The sequence below is a fragment of the Rana temporaria genome, chromosome 7 (assembly GCF_905171775.1).
Source record: "Rana temporaria chromosome 7, aRanTem1.1, whole genome shotgun sequence".
NCBI classification, from domain to species: domain Eukaryota; kingdom Metazoa; phylum Chordata; class Amphibia; order Anura; family Ranidae; genus Rana; species Rana temporaria.
Window position 1 is genome coordinate 97145737 of NC_053495.1, and position 22466 is coordinate 97168202.

The 22466-nt window shown below is 43.3% G+C and overlaps 1 protein-coding gene across 3 annotated transcripts in view; it reads left to right on the plus strand.

Moving 5' to 3' along the window:
- The first annotated feature begins 693 nt into the window (after nt 1-693).
- The window catches only part of SELL (selectin L), a 195627-nt gene continuing 173854 nt past the window's right edge, over nt 694-22466 (plus strand). For all 3 annotated transcript variants that reach the window (XM_040359713.1, XM_040359715.1, XM_040359714.1), the window contains exon 1: nt 694-797. In XM_040359713.1, coding sequence (XP_040215647.1) covers nt 726-797 — 72 coding nt within the window. In that variant the 5' untranslated portion in view covers nt 694-725. The remainder of the gene's footprint in view (nt 798-22466) is intronic.

Below are 22466 nucleotides of genomic sequence, written 5' to 3' on the forward strand. Positions count from 1 at the left end.
CAATCCCAGTGAAACCCACAAAAGCTATCTCTCCTGCTCTGAGGCCTGGTACACACGATTTATCCGTGGATAAATCCTCTGGCAGCTTTGGATCCGTTGGCATGTACTCACCATCGGATCCAAATCTGCGCGGAATTCAACCGCGGTGACGTGTCGCGCTGTCGCCGCGATGATGACGCGGCAACGTGCGCGACGCTGTCATATAAGGAAATCCACGCATGCGTCGAATCATTACGACGCATGCGAGGGACGGGTTCGGACGGATCGATCCGGTGAGTCTGTCGATTCCAGCGGATAGATTTGTTAGCATGCTAACAAATTTTTATCTGCTGGAAATCGGAAATATCCGCTGGAACGTACACACCAGGGGCTCTATCCGCTGAAACCGATCCGCTCAGCGGATGGATCCTCTCGTGTGTACGGGGCCTGATAGATTCTTTCAAAATTTATCATTTTGCAAATCCACAATTTTGATGTGTTTTCACAAATGCTTGCTTTGTTTTTGTTTTTTCATCTTATTGCATTTCTTTGCAACCGTGAATATCCTGTTGGAGATTACATTGTTTAAAAAGCCATTTCTGTCATTACTTGACTTGGGTTTGCAACAGGTTAAAGAAATGTTATCACATTTCCTATAGTATAAAGAAGCATTTCAAAAGAGATGAAATTTCACAACTCTGTGACTACAGGAAGCACAATCAAAGCTAATTTACCAGTGAAGTGGAATGCTAACATTACAAAAAATCACTTGCTTTTCAGGTTTCATAAAGGGCTGTACTAGCTGCAAAATCGTGATGGTAAGTACACACTTTCCATAAAATTATTTTAATATTTTTTTTAAACAATCTAGATCACACATTTGAAATAAGATAAACATCTCTAGGACAATGATAGTAAATAAAATATAATTACTTTATAGAAAATATTTTTTTCTTATCCTGAGTTAAAACTTGTTAATATAGGTAGTTTCTTGCACAAAATGGTACATATTTTGTAGATTTTTATTCTAGAATCAGATTTTCCTAAAGTACAGTACATTATATCCCAAAAACAAAAATGCAATGGATTGTTGTATACCATTCCTTAGAAGCATTGCCTGCATTGGTCTTTTTTTCAGGCAAATAAATACTGAAAATAGCTGCTGATCCTGACAGAAAACCTGTGTCCTTGTGCACTTCCTGCACATTGAACTGAAACCTCAAACAGTATTATCAGCCTTCCTAGTTCTCCTTTGTAAACTGCATAAAACCTGCCCTCTTATGTTATGGATATAAGACGTGATTGTAGCCGTATTAGTGCAATTGTGATAGATAAAATTGAGTACTGTCCGTGATACTTTTTTTATTTGCACTAACATACAATTTTTCAAGACAAGCTTTCGGGGTGTTACCCCTTCTTCAGGGTAACACCCCGAAAGCTTGTCCTGAAAAATTGTATGTTAGTGCAAATAAAAAAAGTATCACTGACAGTACTCAATTTTCTTTAGGGATATAAGGAAAGGTATAGATGCTCTGACTGGTAAGTTGCAATATGTAAATCTTTTCTCCTTGGGCAGGGCCAGACTGGGAATAAAAACCAGCCCTGGAAAAAAAATTTATACCAGCTCCACAGCATTATTATACCAGCGTAACAGCACAGCGTCATTATTTTCTTGTTCATGAAAGGGAAAACCATACATTTTAAAGAACATTTGAAGAGTGTATTATATATAGATAAGACAGATATGAAATCACATAGGGCTTTATATATATAAAAGCAAATTCCAGTTAAAAGTAGTAAAAATGGTCAATCATCAAGGGGGACCCCAGGAACTCAGAATGTGGGGGGACCACCTTCCGAAGAAAGAATACACTAAGGTAAGGGGGGTTGGTTACTGATATAAGGGGGAAACCTTTATATCAGTGCCCCCTTACATTATCGTATACACTTCCCCCTTACATCAGTGACCCCCCTCAGACTGGCCTAGCGGTGCCGCCACTGACCTCAATGCAGCCTCATCAATGCCCATGAAATGCAGCCTCATCAGTGCCCATCAAATGCAGCCTCACTGTACCCATCAATGCAGCCTCACTGTGCTCATCAAATGCAGCCTCCCTGTGCTCATCAAATGTAGCCTTACTGTGCTCATCAAATGCAGCTTCAATGTGCTCATTAAATGCAGCCTCACTGTGCTCATCAAATGCAGCCTCACTGTGCCCACCATTGCAGCCTCACTGTGCCCATTATTGCAGCCTCGCTGTGCTCATCATTGCAGCCTCAATGTGCCCATCATTGCAGCCTCACTGTGCCCATAATTGCAGCCTCACTGTGCCCATGAATGTAGTCTCACTGTGCCCACGAATGTAGCCTCACTGTGCCCATCATTGCAGCCCCTCCTATGCCCCATGTCCCAGTCTGAAGTCCCTGTCTGTGGGAAGGTGTGTTGTTGATGCTCGGTACGGTACCTTCCATGCCAGCAGGATATCCATGATCGCCATCAGCAGGCAGGGCTGTTCTCGTTTTAGATGGGGACAGTGCTCCTTCCAGAGGATCTGTTTGCTGTGAGATGGAGTGGTCCCTGGCCACTTGCACCTTCAGCCATCCTCATTTTCTGCCCCCAGTCAGCCTGTCCTCTGGTCCTGGGGAAGTGAGAGCACTGGGTGGGAGCTGGAGAGCGGAGAGCACTGGCGGGGTTGGAGAGCACATGGGTGGGGGCAAGGAGAAGGGGAGAGTGGAGATCACAGGGGTAGGGAGCGGAGAGTGCTGGGGGGGGCTTGAGAGCACTGGGGGGAGCAAAAAGGAACAGGTGTGGGGAGCACGGGAGGCTGAGAGGGTGGGGGACTGGAGAGCACTAAGGGGGCTAAGAGTGTGGGGGTAAAGAGCACTGGGGGGGATTTTAAGAGCACTGGGGGCAGAAAGAACAGGGGTGGAGAGCACAGGGGCAGGAGAGCACTGGGGGATACAAAGAGCAGGGGGGAGTAGTGGAGAGCACTGGGGAGCGGAGAGCAATGGGGGGAGCTTGAAAGCACCAGTGGGGGCCAGAAAAAACAGGGGTGGAAAGTACGGGGGGCTGGAGCGCACTATGGGGGCAGAGAGCACTGGCGGGGTTGGAGAGCACATGGGTGGGGACAAAATGCAGGGGGGGCGGAGAGAGCACTGGCGGGGTTGGAGAGCACGTGGGTGGGGGCAAAATGCAGGGGGAGTGGAGAGTACAGGGGTGGGGAGCGGAGAGTGCTGGGGGGGAGCTTGAGAGCACTGGAGGGGGAGCCAAAAAGAACAGGGATGGAGAGCGATGGGTGGAGCTTGAGAGCACTGGGGGAGGCAGAAAGAACAGGGGTGGAGAACACGGGGGGACAGGGGTGGAGACCACTGGGGGGGGGACAGGGGTGGACAGCACGGGGGGAAACAGGGGTGGACAGCATGAAGGGGGGGAGAACAGGAGTGGAGAGCACTGGGGGGGGCAGGGGTGGAGAGCACTGGGGGGGAACAGGGGTGGAAAGCACTGGGGGGGGGCAGGGGTGGAGAGCACTGGGGGGGATAGGGGTGGAGAGCACTGGGGGGGACAGGGGCGGAGAGCATTGGGGGGGAAAAAGGGATGGAGAGCACTGGGGGGGCAGGGGTGGAGAGCACTGGGAGGGCAGAGGTGAAGAGCACTGGGGGGGGACAGGGGTGGAGAGCACTGGGGGGGGAGAACAGGGGTGGAGAGCACTGGGGGGGGACAGGGGTGGAGAGCACTGGGGGGAGAAGAGGGGTGGAGAGCACAGGGGGGGAGAACAGGGGTGGAGAGCACTGGGGGGAGAAGAGGGGTGGAGAGCACAGGGGGGGAGAACAGGGGTGGAGAGCACTGGGGGGAGAACAGGGGTGGAGAGAACTGTGGGGAGGGGATGGAGAGTGTGGTAGGGGAGGAGAACACTGGGGGGGAGCTTCAAGGAGAACTGGATAGAAGGAGAGGCACGGTGGCTGCATATAGAGGAAATTATCTTTCTATATTCCTCCATGCAGCTGCGGAATGCTTGATTCTCCTCCTCTCCCTCCTGCAAGCATTCAGCAGCTGTATGGAGGAATATAGACAGCTCATTTCCTCTATATGCACCCCCCCTGCCGAATCCGATCCCCCTATTCAGTCACATAGGTACTGCGGGCATCTAGCATGTATCATCACTGAGCTCAGCTGGCTGGCCAGGCAGGCCTGTGTTTGGCGGTGATGCTGTAACACGGTCCTGCCCCCCTAGACCTTCTTGTGTGATAGGCTGAACACTGATTCTATCTACTATTACATGAGCCGGTCTAGGGGGGCGGGATCGTGCTGCAGCGTTACCGCCGAACACAGACCGAGCCAGCCAGCTCCGTGATGATACACAGGAGCAGGAGAGAGAAGACAGGGAGCACTGCAGCCCCACAACTGAAAACGGCCACAGGACAGGCAGCCTACCGGGAAATCTAACGATATCCCGGTAGGCCAGTCCGGCCCTGTCCTTGGGTTTGAATATGCTCTGTGATGTGTGAAGGTATTCTTTACTGTACTGTACTTACTTCACTCTCTAGTTAATCAGGCTCTAAGTGTGAGGAGTAATATATATATTCGGCTTGCATTTGAGACCAGTTTGAGATGAGTTTGAAGTGCTTCTGACCTGGTTCTAACCTGCTTTTGCATACCCATTGGACTTGTATTGCAGAAAAAAGCAAACAAGTGCCTGTGTGCACATGTCCTAAATATCATGTGTGACCTTCATGCACTTACTTTTGTGGTTCCGCACATTTCACAATATTTTTTTCATTAGAAAATAGTGATGAAGAAAGAATGCAACATCTAAACATTTTTTTGGAGGCCAGGAAATCAAAGGATTGAGCTGCTTCTTGCTAAGTGATAAGCACACCAGTTATTGTAGTTCCACTTATTTTTCTTTATTGTATATAATTTTGATGCATAAGTTGTAGATTTTTATTGGTTTTACAGGTAGGACTGTTCTCTTTGAAAACACACTTTTTTCAAAGTCCAATGAAACTACACTTGAATTTGAAGACATGTAGAAGAGGTCACATGGAATGCTACATATTGGCATAATTGCACACTTATACAGTATTTAAATTACATATTTGGTAAAAGTCCCCTTAGAAAAACAAAAAATATTTTCAGCTACTCTGTTTTATAAGGACCTTCCTCAATGCATAACCAGCAGAGTGACACCAATTATTCTGGTTGCATTTTTGAAACTTTCTGTGTCACTTGGTAAAATCCAAAGAAAAAGCCGCACACAAATATTGTCTGTGAAGACATCGCTGATGTACTGTTTTTCTTTTGGATTATACCCAGGGCTTTTTTTCTCAAATAATAGGTGCTGGATCTCAACCACAATGCCCCAAAACCCCTCCCCCAACCACACCCTCCAAATCACATAAAATAGTTTGTTTGGTCAGTCACATTCACGAACAGTAGGAGGCAGGGCTCAAGTCCTGCGGGAACGCGTGGGAACGGAGTTCCTGCACTTTTTTCACAGCAGGAACGCAGTTCTCTTTGCAGGACTAGAGCAGCCAAAAGCAGCCGAGCCTCCCGAGCCAATCCTTCACTAAGCGGCGATGCCCAGCTCGAGTCACTGTCAGGGGCAGGCGAACCTTAGTAATCCTTTATGTTACTGGCCGCTTCCTGTATATGGATTCATCAGGTAGCTTTTGTCATTGTTCCCAGGAGACATTGCAGAGGTCTGCCGCGAGTTATCGCAGGATTTAGAAAGAAGTAAGTTCTTTCTAAATCCCGCTACCCGATGAATCCATATACAGGAAGCGGCCAGTAACATAAAGGATTACTAAGGATTACAGTGGATCGAAGAAAAAAAACATGCGGTTTAGTAATTATGCATATGAGCGTATTATTTTTATTTTTTTGGGTGGTGGGGGTGAATCTTGGGTGGGAGTTCCCACACTTTTTTCCCCAGGACTTGACCCCTGGTAGGAGGGTCTTAAAGGTTGTTAAATATCAAGATTGCATTACACACAGAGTGCAGAGTTCAGGGGGGTTACACACGTGATTGTGGTGAGCAGACACCAAAGGGTCTGAGCCAGAGGTTGATTCCACCAAGTTCTACCTGAAAAAAAGCCTTCATTATACCTAGATGTGTAGAGGAGTGACGGACTTCAAGCCAGTACTGGATTCCAGCATATGAGTGGGAGCAATGGGAGGGTTGGAGTGTTGAAGTTTTCTTTGATTCTACAGTTTTTTCTGTGTTACCATCCGAGTGTCTGCTACAGTGTGTTCGGGTGGCGCCAGTGGGGGCTGTTTCTGGCAACGAAGGTGCCTGACTGTGTTGTGTGATGCCATGGTGCAAGGGAACCGAGCAGAGCGTCTGGAGCTGAGAGTGTGGGTCTGCAGGAAGGGAGCAAGGCCAGCCGGGAGTGGGACTGTTAGTGCTGTTTGGACTGGATTAAAGGGATCACCTGATGTGGAGAGAGACTGTCACTATGACTTAGGAGGGGTTGTGTAGTGTCAGTGAGGTGTCATCATCATATGTGCTGCTGCACACTGCTGTCAGTGTCACTGTGATAGTGAATTTCATGTGTGTGCCTTGGCCAATCACTTCTTGTCCTTCCTGACCCTGAGCTGCCTATTTACTATATTGAAAATACATTAGAAATATGTTTTTAGCCTTAATATCTCACATAGCTAATTGCACATTGTACCTGTACTTGTTTGTAGCCTACATACTGAAAATTGCACTTAAAACTTGAATTTTTTAACTTTTTGGAAAAGCCAGTAAAAACTTGGCTGTGCCAGTAAATTTTTTGTTTTGTGTCAATACATTTCAATCTGGTTGGTTGGCGACACTGGCAACACTGATACCCCCTACAGTTAAAAAAATTGTAAATAGGTTTTCAATGCTCAAACTTACAGATGTTTTAGAGAAAAAAATAAATGATTCAAATAACTTGGTCGTTAGATAAATCAGGTGTTGTAGGTCTTCATATACGGTACTTGGTGATGTGTGCATATTTATTATGGCTTTTGTTACTTTATACTTTCTCATGTGCCATTTATTTGGAATTTTCAGCAGCAGAGAGCAGCTAACTGCATTATTAATATGTGACAATCCTGACAAACAGCCCCAGAGAGCCCAGTGTATGGTTGGGGCAGTTTGTGTGGTAAACGGATTCAGAGGAATAGGTAACCTTTGACAGGAGTCGGGATTCCTGTGGCATGAGGGCTCTAAAATCTGGCCAGAAAAAGACTGGATGCATGGTCACCACATTACAACGTTGACCAGGCTTTCATCATCCCCTGAACAATCATTCCATTATCCCCTGGACTCCAATACACTCCCAGGGGATATAAATTCCACTCATCCCCTGCTTAGGTGCTCAGAGAAACTGCAACCGATAGAGCAGCTGTGACTGGACATGTGAGCTGTCACCATGTGTCTGAATAAAGCTGTGTTAATTTATTATGTCTTAGATAAAAATTACATTAAAAAATATATTTATCCAAGAATCCATACAATTCTTAAAGTTAAGTTGTTGGAATTGGACAAAATACCCCCCCCCCCAAGTGATTGTTTAGTCTAGGGGTGCACAGATAAGGAATAATACTTACCCTGTCCCAGGGGCTTTGCTAGGTGGCAAAAAGAACAGGGGTTTCAGCCCGAAGCCGGCACGGGGGGGGGGGGGGGGTGTGTGTCAGTACACACACTGACACGTGTGTGTGTCAGTACACACAGACATGTAAGTCAGTGTGTAAATGTACAGAAATAATAGTAATAGGCGCAACTTATTTATGTACAGCTCTGCGCTTTAGGATATAAACACTAAAATTGTCCAACATCAATGATAAAATCCCATGGATAAAAGCAGCTGCTAAAAAAGAAACAGTCAAAAGTGTATAAAGCAGAAAATGTAGTGAAATGACTCTCATAGAGTCCAATACAGTCCTGCAGCAGCGCTGCAAACTCTACGCTTGCTGTGATCCTAGACAGTGTTGAGGTAAGAAAGATGTGCTCCAATCACCACTGTTGTTCACCACGTGGGGGATAAGGAAACCCCTTCAGGGGATACACTTACCAGATGGTAGATGTAAAACAGCATGTAATCCACCTTATTCGTCAGATTTTCACCATATAATGATATTCAGCATATGTATATGAGGGAAAAAAAGCTCATATAGAGTAGTACCGTTTTTAAAAAAGATTTATTAAACAAAATCCCCCAATTAGGCTTTCCCCTTTAGTAATATGCGTACCATATACTGATAAAAAGCAGGCATGTAATGTAAATCTGTGTTTGGCTCACGGTTTTGACCCTGAAGACCGCTCTGATGGATATCCTCTCGGCGGCTTCCTGGTTCTTTCCTCGTGGAGCGCACACGTCACTTCCGGTTGCTGTGTTTGGAGAGTCACGCCCTGACGCGTTTCGTCACTTCCGGACTTCAACTGAGGGCGTAACTCTCGCAGGCACAGACCGGAGTTAAATAGAGCAGCACCGCCCGTCATCACCGAATGATCGACGCCCACTTGCGTCATTCGCGTCATTCGTAATGCTCGGACGTGATTGCTCACATCCTCACTAGTAAGGGCGGAAGTCTAAGCATGTATTACGTACTGCGCTACTCATGCCCAAAGGTGTTACCACCATAACTGGGATTGCGGCGCGCACTGATATGCTGACTGTAGCTGTATAACAAAAAATTATAACAATACATAAGATGTTTATAGCTATGTGACCAAGTGTATATGATCCATCTCTAATTGAGAGCGGATACTTGGTGGGAAAGATGGCTCAGTCCCTACCCACTATCCATAGTATAACTTAGTTCCAGGTAACCGCCTATATGATAGCCCTGTGGCCACACATATGGTGGCAACAACGTTCATATAATTGATGTGGAGAGATGCAAAGACATATAACTAATAAACGTCTATATATAGCACTCTATAACAGTATAAAATCACTTACTCTATAAATTATTTAAAATTATAGCATATATAGCACCCCTATAAAATTCATAAATCAAGCATGTAAATCCATAAAATACTTTGAATATATAAATTAAAATCAATTGATCCACATATATATAAAAAAAAAATTAATCCATATATAAAATCATATATAAAAAACCATATACAAATAACCATATACAAATAAACCCATCCAACAATACCAATATATACACACATATAAATATGTAAAACCAGAAAATGTTCCCATATATATATTATTCCGTGCATAGCCCTTCATTTGAATATAGGTCCAATCCACCATGATCATACTTAATCTGTGGATTTATTTGATATCTAATAATAATAGTGCAGCGCAAAACAAACAATTTTAAACTATACATACAGAAAGTTAAAACATATGATATATGATATATAATTAAAAATTATATAATAAAGTCCATATAAAGTGCTCAAGTGCAAAAAGATGATCCAAATCGGAATATAATAGTGCAAAAATCCAAAGGGTGATATCCAGAAGGAACTTCCACCAAATAGCAGGAATGGCCTCTCACCTTACAACTTCGACCTGCAATAGGTCACAAAGCATAATCAGAGAACCACCTGTTCTCAGAGGACAGCAAGCAATGCAGCAGTAGAACCACGATATCAGTCAGACTCAGGATCAGGACATGGCAATCAGGGCATAAAAAACAAAGGAGAGGAAATCTAGTGCTCTCTGAAGCCAAAATACATTTATTTAAGAATAAAAAACGAATACACTCACTGTATAAGCACTCTCAAACGAGTGCAGCGAAACAGCATAAAACATCCATAAAAGCATGGGTTTCAGTCTAGGTCGGCGATCGCGGTTGACGTCTCATGTGGCCCCTTCCCCTCGAGGGGAAGGGGCCACATGAGACGTCAACCGCGATCGCCGACCTAGACTGAAACCCATGCTTTTATGGATGTTTTATGCTGTTTCGCTGCACTCGTTTGAGAGTGCTTATACAGTGAGTGTATTCGTTTTTTATTCTTAAATAAATGTATTTTGGCTTCAGAGAGCACTAGATTTCCTCTCCTTTGTTTTTTATGCCCTGATTGCCATGTCCTGATCCTGAGTCTGACTGATATCGTGGTTCTACTGCTGCATTGCTTGCTGTCCTCTGAGAACAGGTGGTTCTCTGATTATGCTTTGTGACCTATTGCAGGTCGAAGTTGTAAGGTGAGAGGCCATTCCTGCTATTTGGTGGAGGTTCCTTCTGGATATCACCCTTTGGATTTTTGCACTATTATATTCCGATTTGGATCATCTTTTTGCACTTGAGCACTTTATATGGACTTTATTATATAATTTTTAATTATATATCATATATCATATGTTTTAACTTTCTGTATGTATAGTTTAAAATTGTTTGTTTTGCGCTGCACTATTATTATTAGATGTCAATGTGAGGTGTTTTATTTGAATTTACCTTAGTGCTGGCTTGCATTTTTTAGTTTATATTTACATTCCAGCGCTGAATAATTTTTCTTTATTAATTGATTTATTTGATATGACCTATTTATCACCTTTGTACTTTTACGTTCAATTTAAACGATGGAGGAAGTGAGGTAGCTAGTACATGTAGATTATGTTCATCAGAAATTGTATGTATATATGTGTATATGATGGTTATATTGACTGACATTGAATGATAACCCTAAGTGAGGAAATGACTAATAGTCTAGTAACCCTATTTTTTCAAAGGGGTGAAGAGATCGTTTGTGGCGATCCCTCACAAAATTACACCATTGCTGGATAGATAGTCATAATGATAATCATAATCATAGCTATATGGAACCAATTACTGGATAGATAATAGATGATGTCTTCATTGGTGGGGTGAAGGATGACTATGTATCACTGATAAAGCAGTTAATATCTACTTCTACGTTAAGGCCTTTCGGCACTAAAACATCCACTAAATAGATCCATCTTGTTTCGCGTTTGGATAGCTCGCGAACTCTATGAGATCCCCTCCAATGTGCTTCCAGATGTTCAACTCCCCAGAATTCCAGACCAGACGGGTCTTGGTTGTGCATTAATTTGAAATGGAGAGACACGTTGTGATCTGTGAACCCATTTCTTATATTTTTGATGTGTTCGGCAATCCTGATCCTAAGCAGTCTTTTGGTTCGTCCAATGTATAACAAACCACACAGGCATTTGAGGGCATATACCACAAAGTTACTGTTGCAAGTAATGAATTGTTTGATTTCAAATTCTCGATTATTGGAGGGAGACGAGAAATGATCCAGTCCTCTTTGTAGACGTTTCAGTTCCCTGCACGGTTTGCACTTCCTGCATGAAAAGAAGCCATTTTTGTCCCAGAATGTGGGAGGTTTGTTTGGCAAATCTAAAATTTTCTTTACCACCAAATCACCATGATTAGGGGCTTTCCTATAAATAAATTCAGGCTTTTGCGGTATTATCGGGCCCAGTTTCTTATCTAATAGGAGCACATGCCAGTGCTGGTTAAAGATAGCTTCAACTTCTTTGTACTGGCTATGAAACTGGGAAATGAAGCCCCATTGCTTTGAATTATTGGTTGTGGTGACTAATCCTGTCGTTTCTTCTTTAGTCCTTAGACACATTTCTCTGGGGACCAGCTTTACTTCTTCCACAATTTTATTTAAAAAATGTGGGTTGTACCCCTTCTCTTCGAATCTTCTTGTTAGGACTTTAGACTGTGCCAAAAAGTTCTCAGTATCAGAGCAGTTCCGCTTCACTCGCATAATTTGGCCTTTGGGAATGTTTTTTAACCATTGTGGATGGTGTCCACTGGTGATTGGCAGATAACTATTTCTATCTGTGGTTTTAAAAAACACTTTGGTTTCTAATTTGTTATTTTTCCGGTAAACAGTTACGTCTAAAAAGTTAATAGTCTCTTCATGCCATTCTGACGTTAATCTGATGTTATTATTATTGATGTTTAAAACGTTAAAATTTTTTTGTAAAGACTCCTCTGGACCTGACCAGATAAAAAATAAATCGTCAATAAAACGTTTGTAAAAAATAAGTTCAGATCTCCTTTTGTTAAAAATCACTTTGTCCTCCCACTCTGCCATGAATAGATTCGCAATACTTGGGGCGAACTTTGCTCCCATTGCAACGCCTCTCTTTTGTATATAAAACTCATTTGCATACCAAAAGTAATTGTGGGAGAGACAAAAGTTCAATGCATGGCCTATAAATACTTTTTGGCTGTGGGGGAGCTCGTCTCTTTGGCTTAGAGCCCAATTTAGGGCCAACATCGCATCATCATGTTGTATGATGGAATACAATGAGGATACGTCTGCTGTGACGAGTATTGCTTGTTGGCCCTCCTCTAAAGTGACATTGTGCAAATAATTTAAAAAGTCCTTAGTATCTTTCAAGTATGATTTTGTCATTCCCACGCTTTTTTGTAAAAAGTTGTCAAGGTACTGTCCCATTCTCGCAGCTACTGAATCAATGCTGTTGACTATTGGTCGAGCTGGTGGTTTCACTGGATTCTTATGTATTTTTGGTAAGGTATATATTGTAGGTATTTTGCTACTTGTTGGAAGCAAAAAATGTGCCTCTTTCTTGCAGAGCACCCCTGTAGTGGCTCCAATTCCTACCAATATTTCCAGTTGATCCCTAAAGGCTTGAGTGGGGTTCAAGTCCAAGCGCTCATATGTAGTCGTATCAGAAAGCATATCTAGAATCTGACCGTGATAATAGTCTTTCGGAAGAATCACTACTCCTCCTCCTTTATCCGCCGGTCTGATAATTATGTCTTTCCTTTTTTCCAGTAGTTCTATACCATCTTGGATATGTTTGATATTGACACTTTTTTGGGGTTTAAGATGACCTAAATCCCGTAATACTAGACTTTTAAATACTTCCACCTGGTGATTCGGTTTGTTTGGCGGATTAAATAAAGATTTATTCTTTAATCCGCTATTGACTACCCCCTGGTGGTTATTAATTGGCATGATCTGTGTGTTTAAACCCACAAAATACTTTTTTATATTTAACTTTCTGATGTATTTATGCACATCTATGTATACGTCAAATTTGTTTACCGGCTTTTTTATACCACATTTTAGACCCATGTTTAAAATGTTCAATTCTTTGTGAGTCAATTCTACTGTACTTAAGTTAAAAATCCCATTTGTTAGTGTTGACGACTTCTTTTTCTGGGCCCTCCTTCCTGCCCTGCATCCTCTGGTCCTCTGATCCTCTGATCCTCCGGTCCCGTATTTCTTGATTGTGGATATTCTCTGGGCCATGGATTGTGTGTCTGATTGTCTCTCCATTCTTGGTCTCTGTAATTCTGGGGGGGGTGTGGATATGGTCTCCCCCTGTTGTGTGGATGGGCCGTCCCCCTTCTCAGTCCCCTCCCACCTCTCCCTAAAAAAGGACGCGGTGGTGGAGCATTGGTATAAGCGTTATATTCTGTATTTAATGGTTGATAATAGTTATAGGTTGGGGTGGGGTGCGAAGTTGCATGTGGAATCAAATTACGGGATTTAGGTCATCTTAAACCCCAAAAAAGTGTCAATATCAAACATATCCAAGATGGTATAGAACTACTGGAAAAAAGGAAAGACATAATTATCAGACCGGCGGATAAAGGAGGAGGAGTAGTGATTCTTCCGAAAGACTATTATCACGGTCAGATTCTAGATATGCTTTCTGATACGACTACATATGAGCGCTTGGACTTGAACCCCACTCAAGCCTTTAGGGATCAACTGGAAATATTGGTAGGAATTGGAGCCACTACAGGGGTGCTCTCCAAGAAAGAGGCACATTTTTTGCTTCCAACAAGTAGCAAAATACCTACAATATATACCTTACCAAAAATACATAAGAATCCAGTGAAACCACCAGCTCGACCAATAGTCAACAGCATTGATTCAGTAGCTGCGAGAATGGGACAGTACCTTGACAACTTTTTACAAAAAAGAGTGAGAATGACAAAATCATACTTGAAAGATACTAAGGACTTTTTAAATTATTTGCACAATGTCACTTTAGAGGAGGGCCAACAAGCAATACTCGTCACAGGAGACGTATCCTCATTTTATTCCATCATACAACATGATGATGCGATGTTGGCCCTAAATTGGGCTCTAAGCCAAAGAGACGAGCTCCCCCACAGCCAAAAAGTATTTATATGCCATGCATTGAACTTTTGTCTCTCCCACAATTACTTTTGGTACGCAAATGAGTTTTATATACAAAAGAGAGGCGTAGCAATGGGAGCAAAGTTCGCCCCAAGTATTGCGAATCTATTCATGGCAGAGTGGGAGGACAAAGTGATTTTTAACAAAAGGAGATCTGAACTTATTTTTTACAAACGTTTTATTGACGATTTATTTTTTATCTGGTCAGGTCCAGAGGAGTCTTTACAAATTTTTTTTAACGTTTTAAACATCAATAATAATAACATCAGATTAACGTCAGAATGGCATGAAGAGACTATTAACTTTTTAGACGTAACTGTTTACCGGAAAAATAACAAATTAGAAACCAAAGTGTTTTTTAAAACCACAGATAGAAATAGTTATCTGCCAATCACCAGTGGACACCATCCACAATGGTTAAAAAACATTCCCAAAGGCCAAATTATGCGAGTGAAGCGGAACTGCTCTGATACTGAGAACTTTTTGGCACAGTCTAAAGTCCTAACAAGAAGATTCGAAGAGAAGGGGTACAACCCACATTTTTTAAATAAAATTGTGGAAGAAGTAAAGCTGGTCCCCAGAGAAATGTGTCTAAGGACTAAAGAAGAAACGACAGGATTAGTCACCACAACCAATAATTCAAAGCAATGGGGCTTCATTTCCCAGTTTCATAGCCAGTACAAAGAGGTTGAAGCTATCTTTAACCAGCACTGGCATGTGCTCCTATTAGATAAGAAACTGGGCCCGATAATACCGCAAAAGCCTGAATTTATTTATAGGAAAGCCCCTAATCATGGTGATTTGGTGGTAAAGAAAATTTTAGATTTGCCAAACAAACCTCCCACATTCTGGGACAAAAATGGCTTCTTTTCATGCAGGAAGTGCAAACCGTGCAGGGAACTGAAACGTCTACAAAGAGGACTGGATCATTTCTCGTCTCCCTCCAATAATCGAGAATTTGAAATCAAACAATTCATTACTTGCAACAGTAACTTTGTGGTATATGCCCTCAAATGCCTGTGTGGTTTGTTATACATTGGACGAACCAAAAGACTGCTTAGGATCAGGATTGCCGAACACATCAAAAATATAAGAAATGGGTTCACAGATCACAACGTGTCTCTCCATTTCAAATTAATGCACAACCAAGACCCGTCTGGTCTGGAATTCTGGGGAGTTGAACATCTGGCAGCACATTGGAGGGGATCTCATAGAGTTCGCGAGCTATCCAAACGCGAAACAAGATGGATCTATTTAGTGGATGTTTTAGTGCCGAAAGGCCTTAACGTAGAAGTAGATATTAACTGCTTTATCAGTGATACATAGTCATCCTTCACCCCACCAATGAAGACATCATCTATTATCTATCCAGTAATTGGTTCCATATAGCTATGATTATGATTATCATTATGACTATCTATCCAGCAATGGTGTAATTTTGTGAGGGATCGCCACAAACGATCTCTTCACCCCTTTGAAAAAATAGGGTTACTAGACTATTAGTCATTTCCTCACTTAGGGTTATCATTCAATGTCAGTCAATATAACCATCATATACACATATATACATACAATTTCTGATGAACATAATCTACATGTACTAGCTACCTCACTTCCTCCATCGTTTAAATTGAACGTAAAAGTACAAAGGTGATAAATAGGTCATATCAAATAAATCCACAGATTAAGTATGATCATGGTGGATTGGACCTATATTCAAATGAAGGGCTATGCACGGAATAATATATATATGGGAACATTTTCTGGTTTTACATATTTATATGTGTGTATATATTGGTATTGTTGGATGGGTTTATTTGTATATGGTTATTTGTATATGTTTTTTTATATATGATTTTATATATGGATTAATTTTTTTTTATATATATGTGGATCAATTGATTTTAATTTATATATTCAAAGTATTTTATGGATTTACATGCTTGATTTATGAATTTTATAGGGGTGCTATATATGCTATAATTTTAAATAATTTATAGAGTAAGTGATTTTATACTGTTATAGAGTGCTATATATAGACGTTTATTAGTTATATGTCTTTGCATCTCTCCACATCAATTATATGAACGTTGTTGCCACCATATGTGTGGCCACAGGGCTATCATATAGGCGGTTACCTGGAACTAAGTTAGACTATGGATAGTGGGTAGGGACTGAGCCATCTTTCCCACCAAGTATCCGCTCTCAATTAGAGATGGATCATATACACTTGGTCACATAGCTATAAACATCTTATGTATTGTTATAATTTTTTGTTATACAGCTACAGTCAGCATATCAGTGCGCGCCGCAATCCCAGTTATGGTGGCAACACCTTTGGGCATGAGTAGCGCAGTACGTAATACATGCTTAGACTTCCGCCCTTACTAGTGAGGATGTGAGCAATCACGTCCGAGCATTATGAATGACGCGAATGAGTCGATCATTCGGTGATGACGGGCGGTGCTGCTCTATTTAACTCCGGTCTGTGCCTGCGAGAGTTACGCCCTCAGTTGAAGTCCGGAAGTGACGAAACGCGTCAGGGCGTGACTCTCCAAACACAGCAACCGGAAGTGACGTGTGCGCTCCACGAGGAAAGAACCAGGAAGCCGCCGAGAGGATATCCATCAGATCGGTCTTCAGGGTCAAAACCGTGAGCCAAACACAGATTTACATTACATGCCTGCTTTTTATCAGTATATGGTACGCATATTACTAAAGGGGAAAGCCTAATTGGGGGATTTTGTTTAATAAATCTTTTTTAAAAACGGTACTACTCTATATGAGCTTTTTTTCCCTCATATACATATGCTGAATATCATTATATGGTGAAAATCTGACGAATAAGGTGGATTACATGCTGTTTTACATCTACCATCTGGTAAGTGTATCCCCTGAAGGGGTTTCCTTATCCCCCACGTGGTGAACAACAGTGGTGATTGGAGCACATCTTTCTTACCTCAACACTGTCTAGGATCACAGCAAGCGTAGAGTTTGCAGCGCTGCTGCAGGACTGTATTGGACTCTATGAGAGTCATTTCACTACATTTTCTGCTTTATACACTATGTAAGTCAGTGTGTGTATGTATGTCAGTTACACACTCCATGAGATCAGCATGTAAGGAAGCTCTTAGGCACACTAGCATGTCTTTCAGGGTTGTTTCTGACACATGACCTACATACACCACTGACCTGACCTACATACACTAGCACTGACACTGACCTGTCCTAAATACACTGACACTGAACTGTCCTACATATACTGACCTGACCTACATACACTAACACTGACACTGACCTGACCTGTCCTACATACACTGACCTGACCTTACCTGTCCTACATACACTGACCTGTCCTACATACACTGACCTGACCTGTCCTACATACACTGACCTGACCTATCCTGTCCTACATACACTGACCTGACCTATCCTGTCCAACATACACTAACCTGTCCTACATACACTGACCTGACCTGTCCTACATACACCGACCTGACCTGACCTACATACACCGACCTGACCTACATACACCAAACTAACCTGTCCTACATACACCGACCTGACCTACATACACCGACCTGACCTACATACACCGACCTGACCTGTCCTACATACGCCAACCTGACCTGTCCTACATACACTGACCTGTCCTGTCCTACATACACTGACCTGTCCTGTCCTACATACACTGACCTGTCCTGTCCTACATACACTGACCTGTCCAACATACACTGACCTGTCCTGTCCTGTCCAACATACACTGACCTTACATAGTTACATAGTTAGTCAGGTTGAAAAAAGACACAAGTCCATCCAGTTCAACCGGCTGTTAGGGGTAGCAGTAACATCTAGGGCTGCCACCTCTGTGTTTGCCACCTCCACATCTTCACCCAACTTGGCAAATTTGTTTTGATGCACAAATACAGGACTGGCCTTCCTTTTCTGCAAGCCCCTTCCACTCCCTCTAACTACATTAACCCATCTTCCTATCTGATAATCCTGACTTGACCCTCCTCCCTCCACATCAACCTTACTGACCACCTGCTCAGCGAGCAGAGGACCCCTTTCAAGGTTGTCCTTTCTACCCAGTGTTGCAACTCCAGATCTTTAATGCGAGCTTCCAGAAGGGCAACCTGCTCACATCTGTCACAGCGGTATCCATCCTGGAGCTGTTGCACCAATTTTGCATACATGTGGCACACTGTGCACTGAGCAAAACCTTCAACCCTGCTAGCACTCATTTCCCAGTTACAATATAATCCTGTCCTGTCCAACATACACTGACCTGTCCTGTCCTACATACACTGACCTGTCCTGTCCTACATACACTGACCTGTCCTGTTCTACATACAGTGACCTGTCCTGACCAACATACACTGACCTGTCCTGACCAACATACACTAACACTGACCTGACCAACATACACTAATACTGACCTGACCAACATACACTAACACTGACCTGACCAACTAACACTGACCTGACCTACATACATACACTGCGACTGACCTGGTAGGCATACACAATCACTGACCTACCTCAGCCGTGGTGTGCAGCGCTGACACGCCCAATGTGCCCGTCATAGTGCAGCCAGGGAGGCTTAGGAGCCGAGCAGGAGAGGAGAGCCGCTGAGCAGGGTGTGGTGTGCGGCGCTGGCTCGCCCAGTGTGTCATCATACAGTCAGCCATAGGAGGCTCAGGAGCCGTGCCGTGGAGAGCCACCGAACCAAGCAGGGAGCGGGGATGTTGCATGGGGCGCCGGGCGGCATTGTAATTCCGGCCTTCTAAGCTTGTGGCGCCTATGATGGATGTCACAGGTCCTGTGGTTCCGGCATTGGATCAGTGGGACATCCATCATAGGCGTTGGGCTCCAGAAGGTGGGACCAGCCTGCTATCGCACTCGGCAGGACTCAGACACATTCGGCTTGGCGGCACGCGGCATGACTCGGTCTAGGCGCGGCGGCACTCGGGATCAGAACGGTCCCGGTGCTCGCTGCTCGGGGATAACAATGGCTAGCTAAAAGCCCGGGAATCGGGACTTTACGGGGACCCAATCGGGCTCCAGCCCCCTAAGCCTGGGCCTAACGACGCCCCTGCCCTGTCCCTTGGTGTAGCATGCTCCAGTGGTGTTCTTTTCTAACCAAAGCTTTGAGTGCGGTCCCTTGCCATCATCACATACAATGCAGGGTGATTAACCTTGCATTATTCATGGAGGAGGTGTTAAACCAATCTTGCAATAATTAATAATAACTATAAGTGTCTATCCTTTACTGTAACTTATAATATATATATATATATATATATATATATATATATATATATATATATATATATATATATATATATATAACTATTGCATCTGTATTAAAATGCAGGAGTCCCTTGCCTGCTAGTATATAAGACCAAAGTGTATACTAGCCTAAGGCTAAAATGCTAGTTAATAAGACAGACACATTTGAGTCAAACAGTTACATGTATTCTAACAGAAAATGTCTATAGCATAATAAACAATACTGGCAAATAAGATAGAAATATACTCAACAGTTGCTTTCCTCCTCGGCTGAGCTCATGATGAAAAAGAGAGGTAGGCCTTGCCCACATATCTTAGACCCAAAGATGGCCACCAGGCTCCCATGAGGCCTAGTCCATGTGGTTTCAGCATAGGCCTTCAGACAATAGAGCCACAACCTCACTGCAAGCTTGCATGAACGATAAAAGAGACCTCTGTGTTGCAACCAAGCACTTTTTACAACAACTCATTCATTCAAAACTCCCTCCCATTTGCCTTTGGACCAATCACTATTCATAGGGCAGCCCCCTTCTCCAGCTGGCTTGTAGAGTATTGTCTTACGCATCTAAGCTAGCCCCCCCCCCCCCCCCCCGCTGTGCAGATTTTGCCTGAGGACAAAACAAGTGTCGTTCGCTGTACAGGCAGCTGAATTGCTCTGCAACATATGCCGCTTTGCGCCTAAAAAGGTGCACAACATCCTTCTTTAGACATGGCTCCCCTCGAACAGTCCATATGGTCCGAACAGTCCTCCACTGTTTCAATGTGTTGCATTCTTCAACATGTGTCTCAGAAATAGCTCCTATGGAATAGCCCACAATGGTTTTACCGTGTTGCACCTCTCACCATAGGTTTTAGAACCGGCTCCTATGAAACAGTCCATAACTGACTTCCAACATGTATAAAACAAAAGGCACATATAAGGTAGAGAGAACTTCTCTTCCGAATATAGGGATTTTTACGTGAGATGCTAGTCGTAGTATTAAGGTAAGCACACCAAACACAAGGGGCCAGATTCACAAAGAGATACGACAGTGTATCTCCTGATACGCCGTCGTATCTCTGACTTACACTGGTCTTATCTATGCGCCTGATTCATAGAATCAGTTACGCATAGATATGGCTAAGATCCGACAGGTGTAACTGTGTTACACTGTCGGATCTTATTTGTAATTTAAAAATGGCGCGGGGGGCGTTCCCGCTGATTTACGTTGAATAATATGTAAATCAGCGAGATACGTGAATTCACGAACGTACGCGGACCCGATGCAGTGTTGTTACGACGTTTCCATAGCGGCTTTCCCGGCGTATACTTACCCCTGCTTCTATGAGGTGCAGCCAATGTTAAGTATAGCCGTCGTTCCCACGTCGATTTTGAATTTTTTTACGTCGTTTGCGTAAATCGTTCTGTAATACGGATGGACGTCGTTTACATAAGCGTCGAAACCACTGACGTCCTAGTGACGTCAGTGGGAGCAATGCACGCCGGGAAAATTCACGGACTGCGCATGCTCATTTAAATCGGCGCGGGGACGCGCCTGATTTAAATAGTACACTCCCCCTAGCCGCGGAATTTGAATTCCGCCGGGGGATTTGCGATACGCCGCCGCAAGTTTGGAGGTAAGTGGTTTGTGAATTACCCACTTGCCTCTCAAACTTGCGGCAGGGTATGGATTTGACCACAATGGTTACAAAGAGTGAGAATTTAATATAGTATACAGATTGCCGACTAGTTTCACACTATCGTGCTTCGTCAGGGCTTGCAACTTAATCTTTCTGAGTTTAGTGGTCTGTGTGTGACATAAAAATACGCCATTAGTACATCATAACACAATATATTGTAATCCATTATACATTCTTGATAATATAAAAGGATAAAGCAAGGTAATTGTGTGCTTACCAATTCCGTCAACAACTGAACCAAAACAAAAGTATAAGGACGCCTTCCAATAGCTCCCAGCGGAATGGGAGACAGCAGAGCCGGGCAATAGCCAGTGAAAGCCAGATTCAGCTGACTGTAAATGTGCGGGTAACAAGGTGCTAGGATAACCAGCAAGTACCAAAATTTGGGTCTGTGAATTATTAAATTATATAACACGTTATATAAGATATATGAGGGAGGATAGTATTAAATTATCCTATATACATTATCCAATAGATGCTAGAAACATATAGCAGTCAGCTAGATAGAAGGATTACTTGGTCATAGAGAGACTGATGTTTTAGTCCCATGACATAGTAAAGGGTATAAAAGAAATAGAACTTCCAGACTAGTTTCATTAATAGTTTGGACATAAACAGGTGGATCAAATTAAAGATCCACACTAATTAGCGTTAGCAAGCCCAAAAGGGCAGGATATATAGTATAAGGTAAATATAATAAATAAATAAACACACTCCCTACCGAATAAGTAAACATATATTTAAGCACCCCAATCTATTGGCATACCGACATTCCAGTGACCAATCAGGTAAACGGATAGAGACTTACATAACCCCAATTGTATATTAATGCAAGAGGGGAAGAGGGAAAAACATCCGGCAGGGTTAAACAGGTAGTTAGGCTGTCAAGCAAAGGAAGGCTAGACTAGTACAGATTGCATATAAATGAATCCAAATGGCAACACAAATAGCTAGGATGTAAGTAGCTTAATTAAAATAGCTGGAAATAGGGGGAGGAAATACCTTGAAACCAGGATTGATGCATGTGGGGGCTAACAACAGCTCTCCCAGAGGTCCAATACCGCTCCGCTGCCGGTTCTGTATCCTACAACCCAGGATGGCGTCTGACATGTGAAGCGTCAGCGCCATCTTAAGTATTGACACCCCCACCGGAAGTGAAAAGGTCACAATTGACCTCTGGCTTCACGTCCGGTCCGTGCGTCCCAAGCAAAGTGCGCGCGCATATGCTGCGTCCCCGCGTGCTGACGAACGCATGGAACGCAGCGTGGGACGCTGGGCGTCCCCTGATTACATGCAGAAAGTGTATGGCTAAGAAGCCACACACCTCTCCATGTACAGCGCGCGCATCCTGTCGATGATGGACATGACAGGGAAGGGAGGCGCTGAAGGAAAACACGC